The sequence below is a fragment of the Anser anser genome, assembly GCF_964211835.1.
Source record: "Anser anser genome assembly, chromosome: 1".
In the NCBI taxonomy this organism is placed as follows: domain Eukaryota; kingdom Metazoa; phylum Chordata; class Aves; order Anseriformes; family Anatidae; genus Anser; species Anser anser.
The window spans coordinates 206,242,721-206,264,263 of record NC_139720.1 but is presented as its reverse complement, the minus strand read 5'-3'; the positions used below and the strand labels follow the sequence as shown (position 1 = coordinate 206,264,263).

The 21,543-nt window shown below is 42.0% G+C and overlaps 1 protein-coding gene across 14 annotated transcripts in view; it reads left to right on the top strand.

Moving 5' to 3' along the window:
* DLG2 (discs large MAGUK scaffold protein 2) overlaps window positions 1–21,543 on the top strand; it is a 1,058,052-nt gene that overhangs the window by 119,590 nt on the left and 916,919 nt on the right. For all 14 annotated transcript variants that reach the window (XM_083797000.1, XM_083796967.1, XM_083797009.1 and 11 more), the window contains one exon: window positions 10,153–10,298. In XM_083797000.1, coding sequence (XP_083653126.1) covers window positions 10,153–10,298 — 146 coding nt within the window. The remainder of the gene's footprint in view (window positions 1–10,152; window positions 10,299–21,543) is intronic.

Sequence of the window (21,543 nt, the reverse complement as noted above, 5' to 3'; positions counted from 1 at the left end):
GATAACTGGAGATCTGCCATCTGTTACAGGGGGTCTGTACCAGTCTTGCTTTAGTCAAAAGCTCATCCAATTTCAAGTTATTTTTTTTTCTTCTCTTGGTTTTTATTTTCTCCCTCTTACAAAGACTATTTAACTCATTATGGAAACATTTTTGCTTGGAAAAGCCACAACACATAGTGTGTTCAGTGAAGTATGTTATTTAACCTCTCCTTGGACTGCTTCCACATGCAAGATCTTTAAAGCCCTTTACTGGCAAGCTGGTATGATCTCTGATCGCTTCCCTGCTACTTCTACTGTGTGAATCAGTCTTCCTTCTTGAACAACATCCTGCACAATCCTCCTTGCTTCTACCTAATAATTCAGACCAGATGGCTGAAGCTGACCCAGCATAATCTGCTCCCCAGGATATAAATGATGCCATTTAGATGTATGCTGTAATGTTCCCTTCTTTAAAAAAAGGGCTCGCATCAAGAGCCTGTAAGAGTTGACTTTATTTTGATTTGTATAGTTCTGCCAGACACTAGGCATTTGTGCTGGGTTACACAACATTAAAAGATACACATCAGACACTATCCCACATATAGACAAAAAGACTGCCCCAAATTTCCTGGAAAGGAAACAGCTTGTGTTTGCATGTTGCCTTAGACCCCCATTCCACCTTGTCCCCGAATGCCCTGGAAAAACAGATGGGAGTTATACTGCAAAGCAATTCAGGGCACTGGCACAGCATAGGGAAAATGAATTCCAGGGCTAAGGACCTCCAGAAGGAGAAGAAAAAAAGCCCTTTTCATGATATCCTACAGAATATTAGTTCCAATTCCCAGTTTGGGTCCATAGAAATATGATGCAGAGAGAACTCATTTCTTGGGTAATCAGATTCTAAGTTGTTAATGATGCTGCCGTTAATTGCAAAAAATGTACAGCCATCTGCAGAAGCAACAATTGCTGCAAATACCATTCGTGCCATATCTAAAGGGTATCAAGCCAACATCTACATAGGTTGCAAGAAAGATGGCAGCAAGGAAACCCCCTCTGGTTGCTCAGCACATTGAAGGTAACAGCTTTTCGAACAGCTGTTAGCACAGCCTATTCTCTACCTGGAGTTCAAAGCCTGCTGTGGCGGGTAGGTGCCTGTAAGTTCAGTGGACTTTGGCTAAGGTTTGGTGCATGGAATACTTTGCAATTCTCTGTTACACGTGGTCACATGTACTGTCAAGTCACTAGGGAAGCAGCATTTGCTGACACATGCAGTACCACTTCAGGCTAAGTGATGTACAAGATTATCCTTTTAGGCTTAATTGTTTGTGTTCTATAAAATATAGATGGTGTCAGAAAGCCTGGCATCAGCTTGTTTGTTACTGGAATGCAGTCTTTCCTCTTCCTCCCCTCATTTTTGTAAACACAAAAGAGATACAAGAGATTTTTTTTCTTCACTCCTGCTGTGGTTTTCTTTATATCTCCTGTCTTCTGAACCCTAAATGATTTTGGCACCTTGCAAATCTATCCTCACTGTACAGCTGCTTGTAGACCTGCACCATCTCAAATTGAGCCTCTCTGCATTTTACACCACATTACTTTGGAAAACACATCTTTTGATACTCTCACATCCTAACTCTCTGCATCAATTAGATACATGGAAAGTGCAGCTACTGATCAGCTGGTGTGAAGGGGTTGTACTGGGGTAATCCCAGTTGCTCAGTGCTTTGGCATGCATGTGCCTTAATGGCTAAATTTCTGAATGTGTATAAAGGTACCAAGATGTCTTTGGTACCTGCTAGTGTGTCTCTACATAGGTAAAAATCATGCATATGCCAAAGTTATCTCATATACTCAATTCAGTCTTGGTGCTACCAGTTGGATTATGCTGAGTTACACAGCTAAAGATGGGTCAGTAGTAGAGAGGGAGCCAAGATGTATAAATAAGAGCAAATCCAGACCGCTTCTTCCTTCTAAATTAAAACCAGAGTAATGAGTCTCACAAAATGGAGAGAGCTTGTAGGAGTGACTGGCTCCTGAGCCATTCCTAGCACACCAGATAATCATTCCAGATTTCACAGAATCACGGAACAGTTGAAGTTGGAAGGCAGCTCTGTGTCTGTCTGGTTCAGCCCTTGCTCCAGTAGGGATACCCAGAGCAGGCTGCCCAGCACCATGTCCAGGTGGCTTTTGGAGATCTTCAAGAAGGAGATCCCACAGCCTCTCTGGGCAACCTGTGCCTGTGCTCCATCACCCACCCAGCACAGAAGTGCTTCCTGATGTCCAGACGGAACCTTCTGTGCTCCACTTTGTGCCCATTGCCTCTTGTCCTGGCACTGGGCACCACTGAACAAAGCCTGGCTCCATCCTCACTGCACCCTCCCTTCAGGCGTTTATAGACATAGATGAGATCCACCTGAGCCTCCCCTTCTCCAGGCTGAACAGCCCCAGCTCTCTCAGCCTCACAGCAGAAGTGCTTCACTCCCTTGACCATTTTGGTGGCCCTTCACTGGACTCTCTCCAGTGAGTGCAGGTCTCTCTGGTACTGGGGGCCAAGCACTGGAACCAGCACTTCAGGTGTGTCCTCACCAGTGCTGAGCAGAGGGGAAGGATTGCCTTGCTCGGCCTGCTGGCCATGTTTGCCTCATGCAGCCCAGAATATGAAGGGGAGCCCAGAATAAGAAGGGGGACGGGGCTGAAATAAGGCTTGTTGGAGCCTTGCCAGGGGGAACAATGGCAAGGCCAGGGGAGAAGGCAATGGCCCAACTGAAGTTCATCTACACTAATGCACGCAGCATGGAAAACAAACAAGAGGAGCTGGAAGCCATTGTGCAGCAGGCAGGCTATGACTTGGTTGCCATCACAGAAATGTGGTGGGACCACTCTCATGACTGGAGTGCTACAATGTCTGCCTGTAGGCTCTTCAGAAGGGACAGGCAGAACAGAAGGGGTGGTAGTGTGGCTTTCTATATTAGAGAGTGTTTTGATGTTGTGGAACTCCAGGCTGGGAATGATAAGGTTGAATCCCTGTGGGTTAGGATCCGCGGGAAGGCCAACAAGGCAAGCATCCTGGTGGGGGTCTGTTATAGACCGCCGAACCAGGATGAGGAGACGGATGAGGAGTTCTACAGGCAGCTGGCAGAAGTTGCAAAATCGTCAGCACTTGTTCTCGTGGGGGATTTCAACTTCCCAGACATATCCTGGGAGCACAACACAGCCCAGAGAAAGCAGTCTAGGAGGTTTCCAGAGAGTGTGGAAGATAGCTTCCTGACGCAGCTGGTTGGTGAGCCTACCATGGGAGGTGCCCCACTAGACCTTCTGTTCACAAACAGTGATGGACTGGTGGGAGATGTGGTGGTCGGGAGCTGTCTTGGGCAGAGTGACCACGAAATGGTAGAGTTCTCTATTCTTGGTGAAGTCAGGAAGGGGACCAGTAAAACCGCTGTCTTGGACTTCCGGAGGGCTGACTTTGAGATGTTCAGGACACTGGTTGGCAGGGTCCCTTGGGAGGTGGTTCTGAAGGGCAGAGGAGTCTAGGAAGGCTGGGCACTCTTCAAGAAGGAAATCTTAATGGCTCAGGAGCGGTCTGTCCCCATGTGCCCAAAGACCAGCCGGTGCGGAAGAAGAGTGGCCTGGCTGAACAGAGAGTTGTGGCTCGAGCTTAGGAGAAAAAAGAGGGTTTATAATCTTTGGAGAAGAGGGTGGGCCACTCAGGAGGACTATAAGGATGTTGCGAGGCTGTGCAGGGACAAAATTAGAAAGGCCAAAGCTCATCTGGAGCTCAATCTGGCTACTGCCTTTAAAGATAACAAAAAATGTTTTTACAAATACATCAACACAAAAAGGAGGACTAAGGAGAATCTCCATCCTTTCTTTACTGGATGCAGGGGGAAACTTAGTTACAAAAGATGAGGAAAAGGCTGAGGTGCTTAATGCCTTCTTTGCCTCAGTCTTTAGTGGCAAAACCAGTTGTTCTCTGGATACCCAGTACCCTGAGCTGGTGGAAGGGGATGGGGAGCAGGATGTGGCCCTCACAATCCACGAGGAAATGGTTGGCGACCTGCTACAGCACTTGGATGTACGCAAGTCGATGGGGCTGGATGGGATCCACCCAAGGGTACTGAGAGAACTGGCGGAGGAGCTGGCCAAGCTGCTTTCCATCATTTATCGGCAGTCCTGGCTATCAGGGGAGGTCCCAGTTGACTGGCGGCTAGCAAACGTGACGCCCATCTACAAGAAGGGCCGGAGGGTAGACCCAGGGAACTATAGGCCTGTAAGTTTGACCTCAGTGCCAGGGAAGCTCATGGAGCAGATTATCTTGAGTGTCATCATGCGGCACTTACAGGGCAACCAGGCGATCAGGCCCAGTCAGCATGGGTTTATGAAAGGCAGGTCCTGCTTGACAAACCTGAACTCCTTCTATGACAAAGTGACACGCTTAGTGGATGAGGAAAAGGCTGTGGATGTGGTCTACCTTGACTTCAGTAAGGCTTTTGATACCATTTCCCACAACATTCTCCTCAAGAAACTGGCTGCTCGTGGCTTAGACTGGTGTACGCTTCGTTGGCTTAAAAACTGGCTGGATGGCCGGGCCCAAAGAGTTGTGGTGAATGGAGTCAAATCCAGTTGGAGGCCGGTCACTAGTGGTGTCCCCCAGGGCTCAGTACTGGAGTCAGTCCCCTTTAATATCTTTATCGATGATCTGGATGAGGGGATAGAGTGCACCCTCAGGAAGTTTGCAGATGACACCAAGTTAGGTGCGTGTTTCGATCTGCTCGAGGGTAGGAAGGCTCTGCAGGAGGATCTGGATAGGCTGGACCGATGGGCTGAGGTCAACTGTATGAAGTTCAACAAGGCCAAGTGCCGGGTCCTGCACCTGGGGCGCAACAACCCCAAGCAGAGCTACAGGCTGGGAGATGAGTGGTTGGAAAGCTGCCTGGCAGAGAAGGACCTGGGAGTACTGGTTGATAGTTGGGTGAATATGAGCCAGCAGTGTGCTCAGGTGGCCAAGAAGGCCAACAGCATCCTGGCTTGTATAAGAAGCAGTGTGGCTAGCAGGTCTAGGGAAGTGATTGTCCCCCTGTACTCAGCCCTGGTGAGGCTGCACCTCGAGTACTGTGTTCAGTTTTGGGCCCCTCGCTACAAGAAGGACATGGACGTGCTCGAGAGAGTCCAGAGAAGGGCAACGAAGCTGGTGAGGGGTCTGGAGAACAAGTCTTAGGAGGAGCGGCTGAGGGAGCTGGGATTGTTCAGTCTGGAGAAGAGGAGGCTCAGGGGCGACCTTATTGCACTCTACAGGTACCTTAAAGGAGGCTGTAGCGAGGTGGAGGTTGGTCTATTCTCCCACGTGCCTGGAGACAGGATGAGGGGGAATGGACTAAAGTTGTGCCAGGGGAGGTTTAGGTTTAGGAAGAACTTCTTTCCTGAAAGGGTTGTTAGGCATTGGAATAGGCTGCCCAGGGAAGTGGTTGAGTCACCATCCCTGGAGGTCTTTAAGAGACATTTAGATGTAAAGCTTAGTGCTATGGTTTAGTGGAGGACTTGTTAGTGTTAGGTCAGAGGTTGGACTAGGTGATTCTGTGATTCTGTAATACTATCGGCCTTCTTAGCAGCAAGGGCCCATTGCTGGCTCACTTTTAGCCTGGTGCCCACCAGGACCCCCAGGCCTTTTTCTGAGAGCTGCTGCCCAGCCAGGTGGCTCCAAGCATGTCCTGGGGCGTAAGGCTGTTCCTCCCCAGGGACAGGACCCTGCACTACTTGTCAAACTTCATGAGATTCTTATGGGCCCATTTCTCCAGCCTGATGAGGTGCCTCTGGATGGCAGTACAACCCTCTGGTGTATAATTACGTATTGCTAATAATGTGTAATAACATATTTGCTTGGGCTGCTGCATCTACTATTCCCTGCTTCTCCAAAGAGGATTATTTTTTAAAAGGAACAACACTGTTGTGAATCCAGTGGTGATTCTGAAGCCACTGCAAGTGGGTTATTGATCACAAAGGGACTGAGCTATATACGTACCCGGTGTGCTCGTTTGCAGGCCTCAACAGTTCAGCCCTGCTGGTTTGCCTCTCTTCAGAGACTTGTGCAATTTTGTCAGCCAACGCTCTATGGTTCTTAATATTTGTTTTGCTTTGAAATGAATGGAAATATAAGCGTGAGTTACTATTATTCTCTCCCTTTAATCTTTCTCTAAAAGTTAGTCCTCGTCAGACCTTTAATAATCTGTCTTTGAATTCTCTTCAATTTACTTCTATCTTTCTGGTGCTGAAGTGCTTAGAGATGAATGAGGGATTGTATTGCTTTATCTTATTATTTTTTTTTTCTCATTAGAATGCTGGCGAAAGCCCACGGCCACAGAAGACAGAAAGTAGTTTAGGCTATTCAAAAATTTTGCCTTTCATATTGTTTAACCCCTTTGCTGCAAGAGTTGTAACATTTTCCTGTAACAAATGGACATTGAGGTGAATATACACTGGAACAGATATGGCACTGGACTAATGTTTTTAGGGTTGCAGCACCAATCACTAAAAATGAAGAAATGGCCCAGTTTAGGCAGCCTGTTCAGCTTTGTCTGATCACGTGTTTTTCTTTCTGTGTAGCTGCTAGCTGAAAGAAAGGTTGCTCTTTTATGTGAATAGGACATTCTGTCTTCTCTAGTTATTAGTCTTGTCCAATTTAATGTCATTTAAATTAAAAAAAAAAAAAGTGAGTTAAGAATATGCACAACTCAAATTTGAGCCTGATTAATATGTATTTTTTAAACTGCAGTAAAGAAAATTGCTCCCTGGCCTACGTTATAAGGGTTTGATACTGCTTATTATTGTGCAGGTCTGCAAGACAAGAGAAGGGTGTCCTTGGAATTTGCCCACAGAGCACAGACACATTGATGTATTCTATACTTGTCTGTGGGCATTTATAAAGTGATACTGATGTGTTTTCTGTCATGCTGATGTAGAGAAAATTTGTTTTCCTACTTCCCCAGTGATGGAATTATCCAAAATAAAATATATCACCGAATCTTTAGGATTACTTCATATTATAATATATATAATTTCTTCTATGCAATTTATCTTTATACAGCGAAACTGACAAAACATTTGGGCAAGGCTAAGTGAACAACAAGAGTTTATTAAATAAAGTAAATAAGTCAGCTCTTAAGAAGCAAATGAACAAATTCAGTTGGACTGAAAATCCAGTGAGATTCACAGACACTTTAAACAAACATGAATTCATTGCTTGACAAAATGTTTGGAGTAGTGGAGAGGGTTGAACAGCTCCTCTGGTACCAAAACAAGGGAGATGTATTGTGCCTACTGAGTTCACCAGCAGTAATATTGCCATTTCTAAATGAAATCTGAACTTGTTTTCAAGGAAGGGAGGGAAAACTGTGCAAATAAATAGAGATTTCATATGTGTAATTCTTTAGTCTCTTTGTTGAATTATCTTTCTGTAAGTTCCCACTGCAAGTTATACCGTTTTTGTTTGTTTGTTTGTTTGGTTGGTTTTTTTTTTTGGTCATATTACATTTCATTTACTATGCTCTCACAACTACTTTTTACAACCTTAGCTCCAAACTTGATTCTACAACTGCTTGATCCCACCACCCCTATTACACCTCATTTCCCATCCTCAGTAGTATTCAGCTGCTTTCCCCTCCTAGAAGTTGATTGCATGTCTGACATAATGAAGATCGCTTGGTAGAACAGATTTTACTCAGAGCAAATTACAGATCCTATTTTATGCTAACTTTGACTGCAAGTCACTGACTGCCCTTGTTCCATAGAAACAGCAATTTTAGCTTATGGAATAAAAAAGCAACCAACTAAGTGAATCCTCTGTGCTTTCTTCTGTAACTGTGTAAGTACACTTGAAATGCTCTTGTCTGCACACCAATAATCATTATTCCAGTGAAAGAAGCCCACAGCCGCCTCGGAATAGATAAGGACTTTTACAAAGAGACTGAATTTTTTATATTTACTTTGCATACGCGGATACACATGCAAATATGGTTCGCACATTATTTTTAATGAACATGCTAGGGTAAGATAGATAGTCTTTAAAGTTGGAAAGAAAGCACTGTTCTGCTGTTCCTTGACTGACTACCATCAACCCAATTAATACTCCGATAACAACAGCCATGCCAGCTGAATACCATTGCCAGAGGGCAATTTCTAGTTTATTTCTGCAAAGTATTTATCTAGAGATAATTACATATTGGTCTTAAAACTTGCAGCTACAATATAAATTGAGCCGGTATCAAGCCATATATTAGAACTGTTTTCAATTCCACTGTGAACATTCAAATCAACGGTCAGAAGTCCCCCCAGTGAGAATGGGGGAACTCCCATTCTCATTGCAACTGTCCTATAGCTTTTCATTTTAAAAGTGGGTCCTAACTTTAACCATGGAAGCAAATGCTCTTAGCAAATATGAAGTATCAATACTTACAAATATTTGTATCAGCAATTTTCTTTTATTGTCTGTGAAATAGGAGGTAGTACCGACTTTCTATGGATCATTGTTATTAATATTCAAATAAAATTTTCTGATTAATTTACCCTATTGTACATAAGAAATAGAGTAAATAATGAGCCTGGAAGTTGGAGGAAAACAAAACAAAAGTAAACAAAAGCAACACAAACAAACAAACAAGAAAGAAGAAAAGTTCAATGTGAGTTGTTACTAAAGAAGGAAGAGTGCCTCCAGGTGATCTGGCCAGAGACTTCAAGGGTATGGGACACTGCACAGACTAGACACTGCTGACTAGCTTTGACTAACCCTTGAAAGATGCAGAAAAGCAGGGTGCCCCTGCTGTGTGCCCCTCTGTGCTTTCCCCTGCTTTTTCAGTTCTGATGGTCACAGACAATCTAGTTCAGTCTCCTATCATGGGAGACAGCTTATAACACAAAATGCAGATGTACTTCCATAGCAGTTATTTATTATACTTACAAATTATGTCTTCCTGGCCCAGACATGGGATCTGACACTGCATGACAAAATCCATGGTTGCCTTTGAAGCTCAGGCATGATCCCAATATTTTCCAATATTTAGTCACTCCTTATGGTTAATGCTGGGAGAATTTTCTTTTCTGGTCTAAGAAGCTTTCCTGGGGAACATATTCTTTCCTTTTAGACATGCTGGAACATCCTGAGAGGTTCATTTTCCTGATTAACATCAGGTACAGATCTATCATAGCTTTCATTAATTTTTTTTTTTTTAATTGGTTACCTTGGGGCTACTTCTAATTTAATCCAATTTAAGGTAAAATATAAACAGAACATTTCTTCATGAAATTTAAAACAAAAACCACTGTCACAAATGTTTAGGAAAGGCATTATATAAATATAATAAGCTTGATTTTTCGCTATAATTTCTTTGCCTAAGTCTAGAAAGTTTTTTCCATCTCCTTCTTTGCTTTGTCTGACACCTACTTGTTGAGAATTATGCCTTTCCACATTCTTTACACCTTAGGTAGCACTCATTTGAGAGAGACACTTACTGAAAGCATGGTAGCTTTTATAACCAGCCCCTCCATTGAAGTCCCAGAGGGTATCCAGGTAGATGTAACCTTTCTCTCTAAAACAGGATATAAAGAGCTGGTGTGTTACTTGCTCTTGGTTTAAAACCAACATTAATTAGCCATTTCTGAAGTGAAGTGATTAGCACACAAAGTGTTCCTTCAAGTTCTGCATCCCACTTAAATAAAGTTCCCAAATGCACCTGCAGTTGGGGCTGAGGGTGGCCCAGATGCCTGGGGCAGGTGTCTGACAACAAACTCCTTTTAGGGCATTTTACATCCGTGAATTTCTAGTTTGCTCATCAAAACGGTCTGTGACTTAGTTACACTTCTGTAAGGGTCTGTTCTACCTATATTGTCTAGATGTGCATGTAACATGTTCATTAAAACTCTCCTCATAAATATTATTCATTTATTTCTTTGAAATGATTTGTAAGAACCTCTTTAAAAATGAGAATATACCTCAAGAATCTCACTGACATTTTAGAAAACAAATTTGCATATTGATGCTTTCTGGTAGAAATGTTGTATGTGTTTATCATTATGATCCATCTTCTGAAAATGTGTAAATATATATCAACCAAGGATAAACACCAGGGCCTCGAACGCCAGCATATCAAATAATACCTTTTACTCATTCCTCTTTACAAACAGATATCCAAGAGTTTTATGAAGTGACACTGCTAAATTCCCAGAAAAGCTATGAGCAAAAATTAGAAGAAGCAAACCAAGTTGCAGAGAAATGGGAGAAGACAACATCTCCTGCTACAGGACAAGAAAATCTGCAGAAAACCCTAGAGGTAATTGGACTGATTGCGAATTAAAATATATATAATGAGTGAGATGTTTCAAGCCTGAAAATTGCCACAAAATGATTTATAAGATTGAATTAGTGGCCTTCATTAAGGAATTAGATTGGAATATGGAAGATGTATAGCATTATCTCTTTCACCTTGAATATGTCACTAATTTCTTCATCCTTCCAATTGCCATCTGTCAAAGGGGAAGTAAAAAAACTTTATTTTTCTCATCCGTGGTGTATTTTATCTGATACTTGGTGTCTGTGATTGGCCCCAGAAGAGCATAAATATTGCCTGTTTACTGCTGAGATTATTAATTCACCAGTGATTGTATCCAGTGTAAAAATTATAATACGACTTTCCACGTGTGTGGGACTGACATTGGGTTGTACCTTTCCATAGTCTAAGTGCACATATATATCGACCAAAAATCATCTCTTTATGAGAAATAGATACATAGAAGAAGGTTATACACCTTTGCTTTTTCTTTGTGGCCAGTGGGAGGATCCAATGCCGTTCTTCATCACCACTGGTTCTAATCTGCCTCTGCCTACCTCCAGATTATCAACTGAATTAGCAGTCTGAACTAATTGTCTGACCATCATGTCTGTACTTCAAAAAAACAAACAAAAAAATAAACCCTCCCAGCCCCAAATAAAATGAACAAACCAAAAATCAGAAAACCGAGCAATGAATTGTTCTGTTCTTAAATAGCAAGAAAGAAATAGAGTGGGTACAGGCTGCAAAATTTCCAGAACAGAAGTAAAGATTTATAAAAAAAATCCATTTTTGGTATAGATAGAACTATAGAGATAGAACTATAGAGATAGAACTATAAAAATTGTCCCAGAGCACATTCCATAAGCATCATTATTTCTTTCATAGAGCTTTCCTTTTATTAAAAAACGTAAAGCCCAGAAACAAAGTATAATTCTACATGGCATTTTATATGTGATTCTTCAAAAAGATAAATCAGAGTTGCAGGCTGCTAGAACAAAACTCTCTGAAGAAATGAATAAATTAATTGTAAAAATTAATTAACAAAAGAACCTTTCAGAATTAATGAGAGCAAGCATTCAAATCTTGAGTGAAATCAGAACAAATGAGTCTTAACATTAATGTAGGGTATATTCTATGAATGATTTAACATTTGAGTCCCAGCCTGAAGACACAAGTAGCTGATCCCTGTCTTTTTTTTTCTTTTCTTTTTTTTTTTCCACAAAGATGTACGGTTTAAAAAGGTGCAAGTGTTATCTCTTGAAGTATCTGAGAAAGACAGTGGATCACATACTTTCCATTTCAGCCTCGTCAAAGTATTTGACCCTCAGCCCCATCTCCCTTAACCTCATTGATCTCCAGAGGCTGAGCTCCTGCTCTTGTCCAAGGGAATTTAAACGCCAAATTCTGTGCTGATATTAACAGAATATATAGGACTAACTCCAAACTTTGCTAAACTTATTAAAATGATATTCTAATTTAAAGCAAAACAATATAAAAGTATTGTTTAGAAACTGGAATAACCTCTTCAAGCTAGAGTGCTGACAGTCAGACTACCCAGGGTACCCTCATTTTCAAATTTGCAGTCTACCCATAAACTGTGTAATGGGAGCATGAAGTGTTCAGTCCCTTTGAAAAACATACCCATATATGCTTTTAAGGGTTTAAGTGCAGTCAAAGCAGACTAGAAGTGTAGGCTTTTTTTTTTTTCTTTCTTTTCTTTTTTCTTTTTTTTTCTTCCTTTTGACAGCACAGTACAATCAGCAGTTTCGAATCAGACCTAATTAGCACATGCTGAATGTACCAGCTGCTGTACAAATCCCATACAGCACGTTGCTTTCTGGGAGAATTTCCTCATGAAAATGTAACTGGATAATCTAATATACAACATAAGTTCTTATTCGTTGTCTGTTCCTTATGGTAACTGATGTTTTTGTACTTTTCTTTCCTCTGTCCTCAATTACATGCCCCAAATGTGGAAAGAAAAAAAAACTACCTTCTTACATGCTGTATTCCTTCCTCTACACTAAAAGTCCAATGATGTTCATTCAGTCCAGAGTCCATCCCCTTTTCATGAAACTTCCAACTAAAACCTTCCTTGGTTGCCCACCTGTTAATTTTCTACACAAATTGCTTCCTTTTCTGTATTTATGTTCTGGTATTAATTGTTGGTTAAAAAAGGAAACCAGTTTTCACTGTCAAGTTCAGGTATCCTGTGATCCCTCCTTTGTATTGATAATATTTACTTTTCCTAAAGTGTTGACTTTTAGATAACAGAAAACTTTTTAGATTCATTGTTTGCACTACTATGCAAATTTCCCTTGGTTTCACAGAAATGACTAGCCTCTAAACCTTCTCTTCTGCCACCGGTGGTTACCATAGTGGTTTGTAATAAACTGCTGCTAGACCTTACAGCTTACTGGGACTGGTCTTCATCAAAGAAGAGAGATGAAAGGGTCATAACCCATCCTATAACCTCCTGTCATTCTCAGGGAGTGCCTCAGAAGAGAGACAACTTCCAAACTCAGGGACTGTGATTTTGCAAAAGCATGTGAAAAGTCAGAGGAATGTATTAGCAGAACCAGTTGCGTCCAAATTATTAGCATAAATGATCCCACATAGCACTCCATGGCTGCAATGGCATTAACAAAACATGTGCTGGGGTTTAGTGTTAATTACTACTGCTTTTTTTCTTCTCACCACTTTCTTCATGCTTGCATGCTTTTGTTAAACTCTGTGCTGTTCAGGTGTTGACCCTGAAGGAGCTCCTGGCCCTCATGAAATCATTAAATACTTTGGCATGGCCTAGGTATTTAAACAACGTCTTTAATTTATACTCCATTAACAGCTTTGCTATTTATTAGAATGATAGATGGTATCAGTGTTTCCAGATGCAATTATTTCCTACCATCACATTATTTTTGCATTTCATCCAGCACAAAAACTAAATATATGTGATAGTGTATCTGGCAGAGCTGTAAATACCATAGACCAAAATAATTTCAGTGGGTGGATGCTAGGGAATAAGGAAGAAAGAAATACATATACGAATGTTATTGTGTGAATCTATCCCTGTTGTTTTCCCTCCAGTAAATCCAATTTGACAAAATCAACTATAATTAGTGGATAGTTTCAGAATCAATGAAACTGTGTTTTCGGGCAAGTTCACTATTCAATAAATTGTTTACTGGGCTCTACTTTTGAAGTCTTTTGCTTGTTTCACGTATTCATACAGCAAGCAGGAAATGTGACATATCAGGTAACACGTGAACAAGTCCAACATGCTCGCTGTGGTGTAGGAACTCCAGAATACGGCTCGGGAGAAGACCTAAAAAAATCATGCTGTCCATTCCCTTGCCTTAGGACAGATCAACTGTATTTGAACTGTTCCTGACATATGTTTGTCTAATCTGTTCTTTAAAACCTCCCATGCTGGAAAGCCCACAACTTTTCTAGGTAATTTATTCCCTCACTGCTAGAAAGTCTTTCCTGATGACAACCGGGAGTTTCCCTAACTGCAGTTAGAACCAATTATTTTCTGTTCAGACCACAGTAGACATGGAGAACAGTTTATTCATCCCTGTTCCAAAAAGCACTTAAACATGTGTTTAACTTATCACATATAATAACAGGAGCTGCCAGCTTCTCTGCCTTTCTTTCTCTTACTCTTTTAAAATGACCTTTGTGACTCGTTCTTTCCTACCACTGTTGTCATTTCAGGTAATATGTCCATGCAGCAACAAATGCTGGGTCTTAATGAAAAAAAATAGTCTTTGAGGAAAGAAAATGTTTAGTTGGCTTTGACTCTTCCCAAAGGAACTGTAGTTAGAAGTATGAAATATTTTAGTTTCCAAAACAAAAAGCCTTGCAGCGCTGTGGAAGGTAAATAGTCTTGACAGCATATATATATATGCTTGTGTATATATATGTCTTGACAGCACTATATATATCTCTATATCTCCATGTGTATACAAAAAAATTCCTGGAAACCACTCTGCAAGATTTGTTTATTGGTGAAAATGCTAACCCTGGATTTGGGAACTGTAGATTTTAATTCCTTGCTCTTCTGGGTTCTCTCTGAAGGAGTGTATGTGAGGTAATGAGAGGGGGACTGAAGAACTGAGTCACAAAAGGGGACTAGGAGTTGCAGTGTCTGAGGCATCTTGCCATCCATGTCCAGATATCAATTAAAGACCGTGTCTTTGAGTGCACTGCATGAAAAGAAACGGAGCTTCACAAAAGCCAGAACAAACTTACAAGCTAACAATAATAAATTCCAGAAAGGGACAATATGTCACTCCCTTAACATCTGCCTCTTTAAAACTTCGGTACTTTATTCCAATTGAGATTCAGAATCATGCTCTCGTTGCTGTATGTAAGGACATAACTAGACTTCTCTTGCAATGGGTGTAAAAGCACTGCCGACACATCTTTCCTTATGAAGAAGCTATTTACTTGGGGTCTTCTCCAAAGATGTGGGAAATCCATCTTTCCTTCTTGGCCAGAGAGAAGCTGATAATGATTCTTTTGTCACCCACAACAGTGTACTAAACTTTACACCAACAGATCTTATTTTGCTTTTTCTTGTGGTGTTTCCACTGTATGTGGTATAATCCAATATTTAGTGGGACAGAACACTGACACATGCCTTTATAGCCTAGAGGTTAAAGAGATTACCTGGGAAGCACTCTCTTTGGTTTACTCTGAGTGTTTAATCATAGCATGTTACCTTTTCTTTGGTATACACACTGATGTCCATACTTTGCAAGTACCCAAAGACCGGTGTTGAAGAGTCATAGATGCAAAGCCCTTCCTGTTTTTCTCTCAGCTCTTCACCACCCTATGTATCCAAACATATAAGTGGCAGAATTCAACAGAAAAGAGTAATATACCTACTCTAAATGCCTAGTACATTGGGCACTATCATAGGAGCTTTATTTTCATTCCTCTCAACCTGTGTTTAAGGGAATGCTAGTACCAGCATATGCCACATTCAGCACAAGGGTTGGTGGCACACGGCAAAGTGTGTTCTGAGATCACCTAATTGAGCGGGTTGTGAAAGTATGCCAGGAACACATAGTCTGTGGATGCTGACAGTGCTTAGGCATTGAGCTGACTGGTACACTCCAGACAAGCTCCTTTAGGAAACATCCAAATGCCAGGTAGCTACCTTGAGAAGATGGCTGCGGAGAGCTGGCACTATGAAGGTTATGTGCCTCCAGAGCTCTGAGGATCTCAGACACTTTTAAACTGACTCATTTCAAGTCGCAGTAATAAAAAACCAACATTGGCTTAAGCCAAGTGAACAATTATATTGCCCATGTAGCAGGGGCCAGGAGCAGATGCTCAGGGAAGAGTAAGAAAAGGGCAAGCATGTATAATGGGTGCTTTAACTATTTTGCAAGTCTAATCTTAATTTGTTTGGACTGGAAGCACAGAAACTGTTCAGTGCTGGGAAACTCAGCATTACCTTATTTTATAAACATTCAGCACAGTATTCACCACAGCTAGCATGCTGACTGGGGATGTGCCCAATCTGCTGCTGAAAATCATGAAGACGGGGTTTGTTTGCAATTTGGCTGCTGCCAAAGAGCTTCATTACTTCATTGGACCAAGCGTTATAAGACCAGCATTCACAGCTTTGAAAGGGTTTTCTTGAAATTTGGGCTCTTTAAGTTGTCCCCTTTGGGGAGAGGACCGCTTTCACCCATAGGAAATGTGAGGTAGGGATTCATCTGGATGTGGATTAAACTGAGGCCTTCCACTGCTCAGAAGAGTGCTTTCGGCCTACCCAGTTGCAGATAACGCTGGGGAAAGGCACGTGCCCTCTCTGCTGTCAAAGCTTTGCAGCTGTGCAGCTGGGATCAACAGGTTGCTGGTGCCTGAGACTAGGTTTGCAGGGATAAGCCCAGCTCCTCTGCTTAGCAAATGGTCACTTGCCTGGGAAGAAGTCTTCTTCCTTCCCAGGACACTCCGCATTGCACTGAGCAGTCACTAGGTAAAGGATGCCTCTCACTTAAATGTTGTGTAGGTAGACACAATTAAAGCTGTGAGAGGCTCAGAAAATGCAATAATGGAGAACATAAAAGTACCTAGATGGAGGTATCCATCTGGTAAAACAAAAATTGAATTGCTCTTTAGCTATGATAATAGTAATACCGCTTGAAGCTACAGGCTTGTGCTCAGCTCCAGAGGCTCATTATAAGACATAAATTTACCCTTGTTTTAACCTCTGTTTTCATTAGTTTGGTGTCCAGTGCTACTTATTTCTGGTCAGCAGTGTTTTGACCTTTATTTAGGAGGAAAATGGTGGTGAAGGAAAAGAACGGTTGGCTGCCACTCTTACATATAAATCTGGTAGCTGAAGGTCTGCTTGTCCCTGTACTGTGGTATGGAAAGACTGCTTACTTACAGGGCATATGGTGCAGATACTTTCAGCATATTGAACTAGAATCATTTGCAATTACTGTGCAAGTTTGGTCATCACACACTGATCTCACATGCACAATCTACATTCAGCGCAGTGTGATATCATTGCTTTGAGATGGTCCCCGAAGATTCCAGCTCTTCATTTAATTCTTGCTCCGTGCATTTCTTATGTTTAGAGGCTCGTTTTGCAAAGACAGCCAATTGCAGCATACAAAACGAATCCTCCTATTCCTGCCTGCTTCAGGAATGCCTGCTATCCTTGTACCCAGCTATTATAAACATCGTAATTACTTCTCTGTCCTTTAAGTGTCGGCTCGTTAAAAGTTCCAGTAGTAAAACCCTTACTTAAAAGTCTTCTGCCTGGTGCAATTATCAAATCATTAATCTGTTTCACACTAGCAGCTTGTCTAAAGCACTTGGAGCTGCAAGACCCTTCTAATATGTGCATATATATAAAAAAAAATCAGTCTCTTCTCTGGATTTTTGTTTGTTTTCTTTCTTTGTAACTGGGTACAGCTTAATTTGTATGGCTTGGTTTACTCCCAAGAGCCAAATCTGATTCTGTTTAAGTGATACTTAATATGCAAGAGTCATTAGGTATGATCAACCATAATGTTTCATTAGAAAGGTTCAAAATATTCAGTTTTATGTGTCTGTTTCTTCACTAGATTTAGCTCCTACAGTATACGTTTATCTGATCAAATGCAGTTTGTGTCTGTGGGTTGATTTTGTACCAGAGCCAATTCCCATGTAATTCTGTTTGGCAATGAGCTCTCTGTCAAGAAGGCAGTTGTCTTTTTAAGGGGTACGGTATAGGTGACATTTTGGTTCATGTTTTCCTGCAGTTGTGTATCTTCTGATCCCAAGAATGTGTAACACCCGTAACTAGGTAATTGTTTAAAAAAAATGATGGAGCTTGGCTTAACAGGGTTATTATACACAATAATTTGGAAATTTTGTTTTCTGTGCATTAATAAGAAGGTATGCTTTCTTGCAGACATTATTTTATATACTTGCCTTTTCAAATAGTTTGGCTAATGTTTAGAAATGGATAACTGCAAAGTCACTGTGTTATTAAAACCTTATTTATGACTAGCTGCAGCTAAATGTCTTACCCATACTGGGTATCCATACTGAGTCTCTATTTATAAATTTGGTATTTGTTCTGTAGCTTGTCAATAACTTGAGTGTCAACGCATCTGTTAAATGTCATTTTAGAGTTGCTTCTGAGTGTGTTTTAATGTGGTCAGGCCAATGTTTCCATTTCAAACCCAGAAGTTGTATGCATGCAGAACAGTGTCATCCTGTGGACAGAAATGCTCCTGAGTATGGCATTCTGGCCTCTTTATCCCAGATTCCTGTGGAAGGAAAGTTTTCAGATGAAGGCATGATGCTGAGAGTAAGGCCACCTGAACATTTAATGGTTTAACGACAATGGACAGCTCAGCACCAACATGACGCTCTCTCACACCCCCTCCTTGACAGAACAGGGGGAGAAAATATGATGAAAAAAGCTCATAGGCTGAGATAAGGACACTTAACAATTACCATCATGGGCTAAACAGACTCAGCAAATGGGAGATTAATGTAATTTACTGCCTATCACTGGCACACTAGAGCAGTGAGAACTAAAAGCAAACTAGAAACACCTTCCCTCCTCCACCTATCATCCACCTCCTTCCCCCGAGCTGCACAGGGGAATGGGGAATGGGCGCCGCGGTCAGTCCATGGCGCTTCGTCTCCGCCGCTCCTTCACGGTCCCTCTCTGCCCCTGCTCCCCGTGGGGTCCCTCCCACGGGATGCCGTCCTTCCCGAACTGAGCCTGGGGGGCTGCCCACAGGCTGCAGCTCTTCAGGAACTGCTCCCACACGGCTCCGTACCACGGGGTCCATCCCCCAGGAGCAAACTGCTCCAGCACGGGTCCCCCACGGGCGGCAGCTCCCCCCAGACCCCCTGCTCCTGCGTGGGCTCCTCTCCACGGGCTGCAGCTCCGGCCCGGGGCCTGCTCCTGCGGGGGCTCTCCATGGGCCGCAGCCTCCTCCAGGCCACATCCACCTGCTCCACCGGGGGCTCCTCCACGGGCTGCAGCGTGGAGATCTGCTCCGTGTGGGACCCGTGGGCTGCAGGGGGACAGCCTGCTCCACCAGGGGCCTCTCCACGGGCCGCAGGGGAACTTGTGCTGAGTGCCTGGAGCACCTCCTGCCCTCCTGCTGCACTCACCTTGGGGGCTGCAGGGCTGCTTCTCTCTCAGTGCTCGCCCATCTCTTCCAGCTACTGTAGCACGGCAGATTCTCCCTTTCTTCAATCTGCTCTCCCAGAGGCCCAACCAGCGTCGCTCGTGGCTCAGCTCTGGCCAGCGGCGGGTCCCTTTCAGAGCTGTCTGGAGCTGGCTCTGATCTGACCCTGCTCACAGAGGCCACCCCTGCAGCCCCCACTATTAAAACCTTGCCATGTAAGCACAATAGAGTATGTCATGCCATTCCCTAAATAGAAAATTTCTGTCCCCTGTGGTGCGTCTCAGAGTCAGACATGGTTCTGCTTTTGCCATCAGCTTGTGCTTAGGTAGTTAGACATGCTCACATTCAAAGCCTTTACCTTTGTTGCCTCACTTTTATTTTAACATCACCAACACATTGTGACTTGCATGAGAGTTTAGAGGAGTCACTGGTCTGTTAGCTCCTTTCTGACAGGGAACAATTTAATAATTTTTTCCTATTGACACTGGTGGGAGGGAGAGTAGAACTGGGATCTTGGCATTAAGCACACTCAACCAGATGAGCAGTGGTGAGAGTCACATCCACCACAGCATGTTTGTTTGTTTTCATTTTTTTTTGGTCCATATTTATATAATATGCCTATCAAACAACCTCTAGGCAGTTTTCTGATCTAGGATTTGTTATTACATCTGCAAAGGGTTGGGTGCAGGCCAGAACAGCTGCTAGGGACCAGAAACAATAATTTTCCCCAATGAAAATGTGCCTGAATATTAACCAGCATATAGCATTAGCCACTTTTAATTATGCAATGGGTCTCCACTGTGATAAGCTTTGAGATCAGAGTACTGAGTAAATTCCACTTCTGTGTATCAAGGTCAAGAATGGTAGATCTAGTTGTCAAAGATACATGAAAATATCACCTAGCAAAAAGCACTTGCAATTTTAACATATTATACCTTCTTTTCCAAAACACATTATATTTTAACAAGGGCTGTTGTCATACGAGAGTAATCTTCTGAAAAAATTACCTACTTAAAAATTTCAGAATGTCCCAACAGGTTTCTACTACAAGCTAGAAGCTCCTCCAAAGTATATGTGATATAATTCATTGTTTCTAATAAGATTCTGAGAAGTTGTATTTTTACCACCTGCAAAAACAAATACATCAACTCTTAAAAATATAGTTCTTTGCCCTGTAAAACTGTAAGGGTTCTGTAAAATTGATATTCAGAGATGACTCTACACTAGTTAAGTTCCACTCTAAAAATATTTCAGAACAATTTGTCTCACTTACAGGTTTATTAACTCTGATCATTCACCAATCTGAGCAACTAAGCAAGAGAATTCATTGCCCTCCATGTGCAAAGGACACAGGTCTCTATGGAGAGGTTTAAGAGCCCATTATATATTTCTGCAATCTACCAATACTTCTTTATTAAAATGCTTCTTCAATAGTTCCCAAGAATAAAGAAGGATATCACCCCAAGATTTCTGGATCATATAAAGATCATCCTGAGAGTGATTTCTTGGATAGGTGCATATATTTCTGCTCAGTAAGGCAAATATATACATATAAGAGAAAATATCCTTCCTGCTCTGTTTAGATTTTTATAAACTGGGACAGGTGCTTGCAGGTTTTCACAAATAATAAACACAATCCCAAAGGCAACAAACTGAGAAATGAAAGGGAAATTGTCAACTCCAAAATCTCATTTTTCTTCATATTTTATGTGTGTAATACAGTTACAAATGACATGACTAGAACCACAGGACTTTATGTATTTTCAGCTTGGATGTTTTATGCATTTGACTGTGTTTAACTGTCACCTGCACCACTTCAGTCTGTTACAGGTTATGGCAACCACTGCCCCTGGTTTAGAGGACAGAGACAAAACAGGCCTATTTTCCATGATAACTTTTAGGTGGATCATGAACAAAGCTTTTGGCTAGATCTCTGTGTTCTGAGAAGAGGTGAATTTCACTCTTAGCCATTCTCCCCCTTGCTGAAAAGAGGCTTTAGTAACAATTATCTTTCTCCTATGAAATCTCAGCCCATTTACCCATCCTAAAAGCCTTGTATGGAAATCCCTTTCTAGGTTTATTTCTCTAACCAAATCTTCCTTGCTGTTGCAAGCCTTCATCAACTTTCACATTTCCACCATATCAAAGCCACTCTATTTGTCTTAATTTTAGGGCTTGCCGTGGCTTGTCTCCTCTCTGCATGTCTTCTCTCACACTTTTTTGTGATCTACCTCAACCTCTGTTTCCTCAGCTTTTCATGACATTTTCAATGAGGAACTTTCCTGGTGTTGCTGTTCTTCAGAGGGAGCTGCAAGACTGTCTCATTTCATATTTAAAACTGGCCTTTGTCCCACAAGGGAGGCGGTTGCTGCCATAGCAATCATTACTTTTATGACATTCTCCTTTTGTTGATCAATATTATCCCGCTGTTTGCTCATGTTTATCCAGCTTCTGTCATCTTGTAGGGAAATTGAAAGTTTGATGGAGCAGAACCTCCATGTGCTAGCATAAAGGGAGATGTAATCTGTGGCTAGAAATCTGCAACCTCACCTCTGTGTGAGGTGCTGATTCCCCAAACCCAG